Genomic DNA, 12,276 nt, shown 5'->3' on the forward strand with positions numbered 1-12,276 from the left:
AGCACATTTCAATTCTGGAGTCTGACAAGCAGGCAACAATGCTTGAGTGGAGTTAGTGGGTTAGTAGCAATTTCGAGAGAGGTTACAGTGAGTGCTGTAACTCACCAAAGCACTGCAACAGCTCAGTGGTGTAGGGTCTGTGAGCACTGGGAGCAGAGCTCAGTGAGCCTGAAAGCATGGCAGAGCTGCAAGGCTGGTGGAGCACACCCAGAGTGCTCCTCGGGCACTGAAGCACTTTGGTTAAAGGAGTTTTTGGTTCCCCACTGAAGTGGTGCATCAGGGCTGGAAGGTTAGATGGACGCATAGCCTGAGGTGTTGAACCTGCGCTGCTCTGCCTCTATGGCTGTGCTACTGACTTAGTGTCCCATCCTCCCTATAGCTTCATTTACTGCGGGGACTGGCTGCTGCCAGGAGGTATAACAAAATCCGCTTTTATACCTGCGTAGGAAATTCCTATTAGCACTAGTGTTTTTCATTTCTAAGTGCTGACAGCCTACATGAGGCAAGTATCAAGAGTCCCTGTCCCAGAGAGCCTACAGATGCAAGAAGATAAATGCTCTGTGAGGCCACTGCAGTGGAAAGAAACACATGGTTTCAAAGAAAATAAATTGCTCTACAACAGGAAAGCAGGAGAAAGGTGGTTTCCTAAATGAGTGCTTGGGTTCTCTGAAGTCTAAAACCAGACTCAGCCTCTAATGGAGTCAGTTCCCACTAATGAAGGAGCCAATGCACATTGGTAATTTAGTTTGGATCTTTTTGTCGTTGCTCATCTTGATGGCTCTGATCAGAGGCATTCTACCTTTGCTGTATGAGTTGCTGAAAATGTATCAAATGAATTATCTAAATCTTGAGTTTTACTGATTTATCACTATTTTTTGATCAGTCACCATGGAGAGTGGCAGAACTTTTTCAATCCTAAGCCACACAGCAATATTTGAGAATATCATGCACTGTTCTTTCTTCCTTTTCCAATTTTTTTCCTCCTTTTGCCATTCGTACTCGTACACAGGTCATACATAGTCCTCAATTCTTCTTTAATACAGAATCTAAAGCAATTTTTTCTTCTTAGCATGTCAAAATCTAAAGTTTTACTGGCTCTTCCATTCATAGCATTTCTTTTTTAAACTCTGCCCACTCCCATTGCACTTTGAAAATGTTTTTGACCTCCAGCTATAAGGATGAACATCTTCATTGCTTTGTACTGAACGAGGAGACGAGGCACCGGGCATGGAAGGCAACACGGGCAGGGGGCTTACACCCAGCCAGGCACTCATGCTGGAGGAAGCAGCAGAGCCTTTGACAAGCCTGTGGCAGACCTCAGCTTCAAAATAACCCCTGATTTTTTTCTCTCAGCTTCACACAGAGCATTATCTGGCTCTTGGGAAACTAGGTATGCACCAGAAATGTGCAGACAAAAGGTGGCAGGGAGAATGAGGACAGCAGCACAGTGTGGTGTCACCTCTGGAGTGGTTGCCTGCACTTTCCACAGAGCCGGCTTAGCAGCACCCCAGGGTGCGGCGAGGAGAGGCATGCAAAGGAAACAAATGTTGGGTGAAGAAGCCTGGTATAAATAACACGTGAATACTAATAACGTCTATTAGTCTGGGCTTTTGTGAAAGTAAAGATGAAGCATGAGGAAGGGAAAATAAAATAGAATTTTGGAGGAACCTTTTGCAAGACAAAAAAATCCTTAGCATCAGAGAATGTTTTGGGGGGTTTGTATCCTTAAAACTACTATATCCTGGTATTTTCTCCAGTTTACGCATGCTAATGCTTTAGTATTTTCATTTGAGACTTGAAACACTGCTTTTCAGTCTGAGACTGTCTGCCACATCTGACTATTCAAGTGTTCTTACTGCCAGGAAGAAAGAGCAAAATTAAGAAGAAGGAGCTTTAGATAGAGCAGAAGAAGACAGATATTGGGCTTGGGGAAGCTGGCCAGGCTCTTTTTTCCTTTGTTTACCTGGCAAAGCAGGTACTGCAGGAACTACATATGCTTAAAGCTTATGTCGCAAAGTAAATCATCTGCATTTTGGGGAGGGAAATACAAATGCTATCATGTGGAGTTTCCTGCGGGTTCCCTCTGCCCACATTAAATTGATAACAAAAGCTTTTCTCTGCAGTCCTCTAGGTTCCCAAGTCGTATATCATCTCCTCTAACAAGTGCAGTAAAAAGCATACTTAATATGCACATACAGACGTATACATGTAACTTACGATAAAATAAAGGTCTTTAACGTTTAGAGGTATGTTGTAATCTTGTTAGGCTTCTATAGCTCTTATTATTAATGAGAATAAAAGTCAGGTGTCTCTGTGAATACAAATACACTTTTTTTCATAATTGCTTTAAATAAACTGAAATTAACCAAGACAAAGACAGTGCTGTACAGAGCCTGTGTTCTCTAATATCTTATACCATCATCGCTCTCTGCTTAAAAAAATACTTGAATGAACATCTCCTCATGTGTGCACACTGGAGGACATATGGTGCATTTCAGCTTTAAATTTGAATTTCCTTAATTTTGCAGGTTTAACTTATTCCCTTAATGATAGTTTAACAGGCTTTTTTTTTAATTGTTCACTTTTGTTTTATTACAGTTGTCTTAAAGGGATATTAGATATATAAAAGTTATTAGAGGGATAAAAGAAGGAAAGATTGCACAGGCATGCACAGTCTTATGGAAGAGCGTGCAATAGTTATTTCCATCACACTGTAATATAACAATCTCCATGTCAGTGAGTGAAACATTATGTTTTTTCAGTTGAGATGTATTATCTCAGCTAAAGTATATTAGACAGTCTGCTATGTTATGTTCTGCTCCATCTGGTCAGTCATTTAGGTTCAATAGCAAGTATCAATGGAATTGTTTCTTATCAAGTGTTTCAATGCGGTTAAATCCTTGATTTGGTAAAACAGTCTGAAAAAGTAATTACTGTGCATATGCAGATTTTCCTGGTTTTGAAGTTTATGGCACCCAACCATACTGAAACTAAGCAGAATTAGAATGGGGAAAATGGAAGAAATGCAGATTTCTGTTGCGTGCTGTCTGCATTCCCTCATTCATTCTCCCGTCAGGAGAGTCAGGGCTCTGGACTGGGACAGGGTACAGACAGAGCTAAAAAGCAGCAGCTGTCTGTAAAGTACCCCTCCTTCATAAATTTACGGCCACCTGTGAGCACACTTGCCCTTCTTTTAGCCATGCTAGCTTTTCCAGGCTGTAGTGCAATGGCAAAGAGCAAGAGCAGCTTTTAGACCATGAACTTTAGAGGGCATAGCATTTTAAAAGAAGTGTCTGTCCCAGCAGGGTGATTGAGGAGTATTAAGCCTGTCACCTTGGTTCCTTGTATATTCAATAAAAGTAGTATTTTCAAGCACCTAAATCTGATACTTCCCTGATCACATTGGTTAAGGAGAGCATATACGTACTTTGGTAGAGCAGTCAGGGTCTCCACTGGGCTGACCAAGGAGCTATAACGGACCTAGGTGGTTGCAGTGGACACTTTTTGTGCTATACTTTAGTGGGTAGGGCTTTTGTCCAAGAAGTGAATGCATTTGATTCTTGGATCTGTTTGCTAGGGCTTTGATCTTTTATCTTTCGTTTCACAGGAGCTTAGATGGACTGGATTCAGGCCCCTAAGATTTGTGGGGCCAAGAAAAGAGTAAGCAAAAATAGTTGACTTGGTATGCTAGGGAGGAGTTTCTCTTGGGAGGAAGGTATATTAGTTTCATCTTCCAACTGCAGGAATTTATTTATTTTGCATTAAACATGCATTAAACAGGTTCTGGGAGCAGAGTGCTGTCCTGGGAACAGGGAGCCAAGGTTTCATATGCCCATAACAACAGTTCTGATGGTCCCTTTATCTCAAATATGTGCTTGGACAAGTAAAGAAGAGGCATCAGGACTGTATGTGTTTCCACATGTATTTTGGTCTGACCTCAGTCTTGTAGTCTTAGGTGTGACTATTGACTGTCTCCCAAGAATGACTGGTACCTTATGCCTCTGTGGGGACTCTTGGAAAACATACATTTTGTGCTATATCTGAACTGTAAGACTGCAAGCTACCTTTCTCTTCAGGCCAGGATGTTACTGAGCAGGAATGCAAGTCTATATTTAGGTCCCTAGAGCCTTTAGCATTGCAGAGTTGAGGTGCCATTAGCCTTTAGGCACCTCCAGGTTAAGATAGTCCTGAATTCTCAGCAGTCAGTATAGCTCCTTTGGAATTTGGCACCTAAATTCTATGCAAGTCTCAGGTGCCCGAGTTGATGGTTTAAACTGACATTGCTCCACTAACTGACAGCTTTACACCAGCTGAGAATTTGGTGGTGGAACAACTTAGGGGACAAATGTGTGGGTGAGTGCAGGGGATTAGCAGAAGGCCAACAGGGACAGGGTTCTTCAGGCCAGAGGCAATCAGAGACTGGAGGGCTGAACACCCAGCCCATCTGTAGCCAATTCTTATTTGCCCTGATTACCTTAAGGTCAGTGGTTTGAAGATCTCCTTTTGCCTTTTTTTTTTTTTTTCTTTTCTTGAACTCACTGAATGGCTTTGGCCTTGGTAAAGTGCTAATCCAAATATTCACAAAGCAACTCTTCCAGGGTTTCCTAGTCTCTCTGTCATTCTGCTGAGCATTTTCACTCAGGAAGGAATGATATGACCACAACTTGATTGTTTTGAAAATATCTGTGTTGTTTTGCTCCAAGTGTCAAAGGAATATGCAAAGGAACAGGAAAAGCTGTAAAAACAGGGAATTCAGTCAGGTTCTTTTTCCTAAGAAAGGTAATGGTGGCCACAGGACACATATTATTTTTCTCCCTTCTCCACAGTATTTATTTTAATAAAAGTCATCCTCTGGACTCCTAGCAGTGTTCCCTCTATTTAAGGTACGGATTGTGATGGAACTGCCAATTGCAGGATGAGTCAGCTAATGAGTCATATGAACTTATAATGTTACGTTTATAACCCATTTTGTCAATGTTCATGGTACATTTATGCAGTTACTGTGTTACTTCATAGTACTCCACAACTAAGATGGCTTTTGCCCATTGTTGTACATATTGCAAGAGAAGGGGAGTCCCTGGTTCTGAAGTTTGCAGTCTTAAAGGGCAAGTGGTGAGAAGACTGGGAGGGAAGAAGATGCAATAGGATAAGAAGGGTCTATCAGTGTGTAGCAGAACACAGCAAAACCTTCCAGGAGTATGTCACCTGGCAAAGCTGGCGTCATTTAAATACTTCAAATGCTTTCCAGGAGAGAACTATTTCACTCACTAGCAAGATGCAGTAGGTCTTCCACAAGTGACTTCTACTATAATTATGCATCCTTTTCACATCCGTGTGTGTATATGTATGTATGTGTAGGTTCATCTGTATTACACATTCGGTAAAAATATGTGTTCCCTGTTGCTCTTTATCAACAGGAAGAACGTCGTGTGATTTATGTGAGTAAAATCAGACCTGACACAACCCGAACAGAACTGAGGGACCGGTTTGAAGTTTTTGGTGAAATCGAGGAGTGCACAGTAAATTTGCAGGATGATGGGTGAGAACTTTTGAGATTACTTCTTGTTTGGGAGCTGCCATATGTAAAAAATTATGGCAGTGAGATTACTGGTATGGGAGTTACCAATGTAAGTACTGTGACAGATGACATGCTGAGTTCAAAACCTTATTTATTTTCTTTCATCCTTATTTATTAATCTTGCTAGTTGAGATTTCCTGTCCCAGAAATAAGTATTTAGCTGCCTGACAGGACAATCATGCTGATAAATGGATGTTGTACTTCTGGCATTTCCATTGCTGGATCTCCTGCAAGTTCTTGCTTTCAGGAAGGGGTTACGCTAATGTGTGTTAACTCTTCTTAGCTTTCCTTCACAACTGTATTTTTCAATTACAGAGACAGCTATGGTTTCATCACCTACCGCTACACTTGTGATGCCTTTGCTGCTCTTGAGAATGGATACACTTTACGCAGGTCAAATGAACCTGACTTTGAGCTGTACTTTTGTGGACGCAAGCAATTTTGCAAGTCTAACTATGCAGACCTAGGTAGGTATTTTGTTCTAGTGAATTAAAGTACGTAACTGGTACCTCATACTTCAGGAGAAATTAAGGTTTGCTTGGTTTTTGTTTGCTGCTTGTATTTAAATGGTGTGAGGAGTTTAAAGAAGATGTTTTTTTTTGCTTGCTACAAGAAGTTTAAAAGTTTACTAATCTGAACTCTACATTGAGTTGACTTTTTCCAGATATTTCAGACTGTGAAATATTTTTTTAAGCTCATTTCCATCATTATAAAAACAAATGCCCAGTATTCAATAGTACATTGCCATACTGAAATGATAGCACTGCAGAAACTTGCTGGTTTATTATCCTTTGCTGAACAATGGCTTCTTGGGTCTAATTCTTGATTTATTTAAATGACCCCTAAACAGCATCAAGTAGATGCCTCATCTCCCCAAAAAATCGCTATGATTCTTAACTTTGCTGTGAATTGTGCTGTAGAACTTGCCAGAGACACTCCTTAAATGTGGTTCATAGTTGATTAGGTTTGAAAGCTAGAAGGGTTCATGACCAAGTTTGACCCATAGTATAGCAAAGGACACAGGTCTCAACTGGTGGCTCCCACATTCTCCATAACCATCTGTCTATGAATGTGTCTCTTTTCGGTGACTTCCAGTCATGACGTGAGAGGGTCCAGCAAGTGGAGAGCTTGGCAAAAAGCCAAGCCCTGGTGTTTGGTGTCCCACTGATGGGGGACAGTGTGCACACTAATCTCCAGTCCCAAATGTGCACACCAACAGTGATAACTCACCTGCATCTCCCCCAGTTCTGTTTGGGCTTAAATGTGTGGTTCTGCCCTATGTTCTGTGTGTGATACTTCCCCTTGAAAGGATATTTGGAGGTGTTCAGAGTCTTAGAGGAATACTGTTGTTATGTATGTGCACAAAGAGACCACTCAGACTTCCAAAACATCCTCTGTGAAATTGTATTGTAAACTTACCTCTTATTTAATTACCTTGTAAAGTGTTCATTAAATGTTAAAGCTGTCCTGATACCTATATAAATAGTCTAAAAGTGTGGGGGGTGCTCTTTTCTGAATAAAATAGCAAGGGACAATTTGCTGTTGAATCTATATTAATCAGATATTGTGTTTTTTATGAATAAATGACCACAGTCATTAAAATCTCTGCATAACCCTGTAACACAGTGCTAATGAAATTTTGTATCTGCTGCCCTTGGCTTTGTACAATGCAGGAAGTGAATACAAATACATTTTTTCAAACCAATTGATGTCTTTTCAGAATAAATGATAAAGATGATACACATTGTTCACAATGAATATGCTATAATTCACTTCAGTGGCTAAACAGATAATGTAAAGCTAAGAAAAGGCAATTGACTACTGAAGAGATATAAGGTTGATGCTGAAAATATAAAAGGTAGCAAGGCATTTGTCGAAATGCAGGCTGATAAAAACAGTAAAAACAGATTGAAGTCTTGACTTGATTTGACTTATCTTCAGCAGTGGAAGCCAGGGTAGTCTCTGTATCTCAGAAAATCTGGGGTTTAAAATAAGTTGTCTGAAGGAAACCCTTTTGGAACATTATTCATCACTGGGAGTATTCCCTGGCAGATCTTTCCAGAGTGAGTGGGATTCCCAGAGAATCTCTGAGCAGAGTATTTTCACTTTGTCCTGCTGACAGCTTGAGCTTCTCTACTTCAGACTGCATTCTCTGTATTTCACGGAGTATCTGATAGAGCTACATAGGCAGGATGAACTTTAAAATTCATGAGCTAGTATGAGGATGGAGAGAATTAATCAGCCTTGGGTTGAGTATAGAAGAAAGAAAACACTTGAAAATAGTAGTCAGAAGTTTAACACCTCTCCTCAGTGAGAAGATATTGTCTTAACAGAACTTGTAATGAACATTTAATTCACAGTGTGTCGTATAGTGGTAGATGGGGAGTTCTGATTAATTCAACACAAGAAATGGCAAGAAAAGGGCACTCTCATAAAGGAACTGTGACATAGGTACCAGGGAGAGCCAGTGTTGAGCAGGAATTACTCCAAAAGGAAATTCAGTGCTTGCAGTAACATCAATAATTGCTGTAGTGGAACTATATGGCCACAAAGGTACCATCCCTCCTCTGCTCGAGGAACAGACTGATGTCTGTCTAAACAACTATCAACACTGGAGCAGGTATTATAGATCCCACCTAAAACACACATTCCACAGGGTCTGAACCACTATTCTTGCTGTTACACTTATGTTACAAAGATCTGGGGATGCCACCTGAGATTGCTTGTACAGCAGCGTGGAGACTTTGCCCTCAGTTGTTTGGTTTGCTGAACAAGCAAACCAAAACAATCAGAGCAGAAGCGAAAAGAAAGATTGAGAGAGGTGTAGTGATATGCATTAGGCCCTGCACCAGGTCAGCCAGGAGCAGCAGTGTCCCTTGCGTGTCACCCCGCAGCCTGTGCTGGCTTTCTGCACAGCCGCTGCTATCACCTCTCTTGGGAGAAGTAAGTTAGGGGTATTGCGTCTTGCAAAACCATGGTGGAGTTTTTGGTAAAGCACCTGTCAAGATTACCTGGGCTAGTTTTGGACTGATGATCTCCAGAGGTCCTTTCCAACCTCAACCATTCTGAGACTACTGAGAGACCTCTACATAGCAGTGTAGCAGTGTTCAGTCCTTAGAGAAGCTCTTTATAGTTCTCTCACCCTATGTGGGAGATGTACTACATTTTTTAGGTCTTGATACTTATCAGAAAGCTCTGTCCATACCTAAAGCTTCTCTGATGGCCATTTCTGGGCTGTAAGCATACTGTTCCCACAAAGGTCTAATAATGGCAATTAGATGGTTTCTGCAGTGCTTTGTTCGTACTACCATACAAAAAAATAATGTAGGCTCTCACCAGCACTTTATGCCTCTTAACTAAACTTGCATCTCTTTGGGTTTCAGATTCAAACTCAGATGATTTTGATCCTGCTTCCACTAAAAGCAAGTATGACTCCATGGATTTTGATAGTTTACTTAAAGAGGCACAGCGGAGCCTGCGCAGGTAACATGCATCACACCAGAGGAAAATGGAGGGATGGCGAATACCTCACGGACATCACGTCCTTCAATAATGGACAATTAAAAAGTCATACTTAGGAATTTCTCCTACTTTACACTCTCTGTTCTAAACCATGGTTTACATGAACACAGCTGCTCGAGGAGTGAGGAGGCGGAATGGCTATCCAGCAAGCACACGCGTGTCCATGGGTGTCAGCTTTGCTTTCGCGGGTGACCGGTGGTGGGGGAGCCCAGCGGTCCTCGTGCAGTCGAGGGCAAACCACATGTCATGGCAGCAGTTCCACAGAGATACACTTACAACATAGAACTTCAAAATGTGTACATAGTGCATTTTAACAAAACACAAACAAATTAAAAGAAAACAAATTTGAGAACTATGGCTGCTGATGTCTGAGAATCAGACACTGCATTTTTTTTTAAAATGAAGCTTCTTCTCACAACACAGTGATAATATGACAATCCAGAAGAAACCACAGGTCCCAGAAGTCTGCAATGTGTTTTAGTTTTGTTTTAAGATTTTTCTTCTCTTTTCTGTTTTTTTTTTTTTCTTTCTTTTTTTTTTTTCCTTGCAGAAGAGAAAATGAAAGGCTAAAGCTTCCCTAACATTTTGAAGTTTCATCTTTTAATTCTGACACCCATGTAAATGTCTACAACGTTGATCTTCCACAGCAAAGTTTTCAAAGCCTTGTTAATGGTCAAATGTGCAGCTTGTTCAGCGATTTATTCTAATGAGCGGACGTGGTGTTACATTATTAATGAGAGTTGGATATAACTATCTGGGTGTGTGCACAGATAGTTTATTTGCTACATTCTCTAAAGTAGTTGAGTATTTACAGATGTTAAATGGAGTATTTTTATTTATGTACATACTGTATGACAATGTTTTTTTTTGTTACAGCTATGCACTGTAAATGCAGCCTTCTTTTCAAAAACTGCTGAATTTTTCTTAATCAAGAATACTCAAATGTAATTATATGAGGTGAAACAATTATTGTACACTAACATATGTAGAAAGCTGAACTTAACGCTTATATATATTTGATTGTAAAAAAAAAAAGAGAGAAAAGCGTGTGGGTGAGGGTGTGCGCGTGTGTGTGTGTCTGAGTGCAAAAATGCTTTACACACATTCATCCCTCCTTTGGTGAGCTTATGTAAGAACTTTGTCACCACTTATCCTAGCCCAAAAGGTATTAACCACTTCTGCAGTATTTTTCCACATTTTTCTCATGGCTTGATTTTCTTTTGCAGTTTTATACACTGAATTTGTTAGGGAAATGAAATTTTCTCATCTAAATTTTTCTAGGAGATACCATAATTTTATGTAAAGTCTCTCAAATGGGTAATCATTAAGAAATGTTTTTATTTTATGTATCAACAGTAGTTTTGGAACTAGAGGTCAAAAATCTTTTTAAAATGCTATTTTGTTTTAATTTTTGTGATTTTAATTTGATAAAAATATGCTGAGGTACTAAGTACAGTATGATTTTTACAGTAATTCTGTGTCTAAACACTGTTGTTGAAGCCAGTAATCTTTTCATTGGCAGAGTTTAATGATGGTATTTATCTATATTTTTTACAGTTATGCATCCTGTATAAATACTGATCCTTCATTCCTTTGTTTACTAAAGAGACATATTTATCAGTTAAGATTATCCTATTTATTATAAATTATGAGATGACTAAAATAATAAAAGGCCAGTGGAAATTTTATACCTAGGATGCATGACGGTTGTCAGTTTGGAGTAAGTGCTTTGTTTGGAAATTCAGCTTTTGCAGAAGCAGTGGTTTTTTGTTGTTGTTGTTTTTTTTTCTTCTTCTTTTTTTACTATGCACTAGCATGGCCTCAGATGTGCCCATGACATTGTTGCTGATGACATTGCTTCTGCTAAATTAAATATAAACTTCAGGAAAGAAAAAAAAAGAAAACACAACAGTAAACTACTACTATTCTGAGCATCAGAATTTCATCTGAACTTGGAGTCTCTAGACTGAATCAGCAAAGTTTGGAATTTGCTTGCGAATGTATAGATTTGGTATTCTATTACTGTTTGGCATTCATGACTCCTCTTAAAGGTATGGCACACCTAACTATTTAATCTCCTTTCCCACTCCCAATCTTAGAAAACTGATTCCACCCCCATGCCAGTGCAGTTGATTTTGATGGCTGCATTCATTTTATCACCAGCATATTGTGTTCTGAGAGATTCCACTGTCTGTCCTGTCGGATGCTTGCTTGATTTTTTGGCTTCTTATTTCTCAGTAGATAGATAGCAATAAAAAAAGAAAAAAGAAAAAAAGAAAAGAACTTTTTCAGAGGTTCTGTGTTACAACTGTAACATTCTTTAATCTGCATAATTCTCGTTGTTGCTCTGTAGGTTAAAAATGCAGGTATTTTAACTTTGTGTGAATGCCAAACTAAAAGTTTACAATTTTCCTTTCTGGATTTTGAGTATCTTCTGTTGTAAAGAAAAATATTAAAAGCAATAAATTATTTTTAAGAAATCAATATTTAGTATATCATATTATGTGTTCAAGGACCAGACACATTACCTATTTTGCCTTTAAATTTATGTGATTAAATTTAAAATACATTCTCTTTTGCCCTACATTGCTGACATGAATAAATTGGTGGGGATTTTTTGGGGTGGGAGGAGGGGGTGGGCTGTTTATTTTCCATCAAGCAGGCATAATGTCATGAGTCAATTTTTTTTTTTTTCACTGGCCTGGCAAGCATTCTTATCTTGAAGATGGCTTTCCTCTGTGGATTTACAGATTACATACGAAATTAATGTAGAGCTAGGATTGCTGAATAAAGCTATTTGTATCCTTTGTAGACACTGTAGTAGGTAACCCATCAAAATATAAACTCAGTGTTTCCTTTTCTCTCCCACCCCAGAACATTTCAAATTAGCACATGTGCCACATTGTCACTGGAGGCAAATTGCAGCATAGCTCTGTATGTCTTTTAGATGAAGATTGTACTGTTGCTTTCATGCTGTGGTAAGTACCACATCTGCAATACAGGTAACAGAACTGGTACTTAGAAACTATGGTCTTTTCTGGAGCTATAACAAAGTAATTCCTACATAAGGTAAAATGATCCAAATCCAAACAGAGGGAGCCTTAAATTGAGGAAAAATATCTGTGCTGAACTGCTCTGAAAAGCAGTTGGGCTGCCATCACCAAAAGCAGCATCAA

General features: G+C 39.5%; 1 protein-coding gene across 2 annotated transcripts in view; it reads left to right on the top strand.

The window, feature by feature from the left end:
- Positions 1-11,584, top strand: part of PPARGC1A (PPARG coactivator 1 alpha) — a 258,399-nt gene extending 246,815 nt beyond the window's left edge. For both annotated transcript variants that reach the window (XM_084286304.1, XM_084286303.1), the window contains exons 11-13: positions 5,418-5,539; positions 5,894-6,045; positions 8,962-11,584. In XM_084286304.1, coding sequence (XP_084142430.1) covers positions 5,418-5,539; positions 5,894-6,045; positions 8,962-9,065 — 378 coding nt within the window. In that variant the 3' untranslated portion in view covers positions 9,066-11,584. The remainder of the gene's footprint in view (positions 1-5,417; positions 5,540-5,893; positions 6,046-8,961) is intronic.
- The last annotated feature ends 692 nt before the right edge of the window (positions 11,585-12,276 follow it).

This window comes from Netta rufina (assembly GCF_964035555.1).
Source record: "Netta rufina genome assembly, chromosome: 4".
Lineage (NCBI taxonomy): Eukaryota > Metazoa > Chordata > Aves > Anseriformes > Anatidae > Netta > Netta rufina.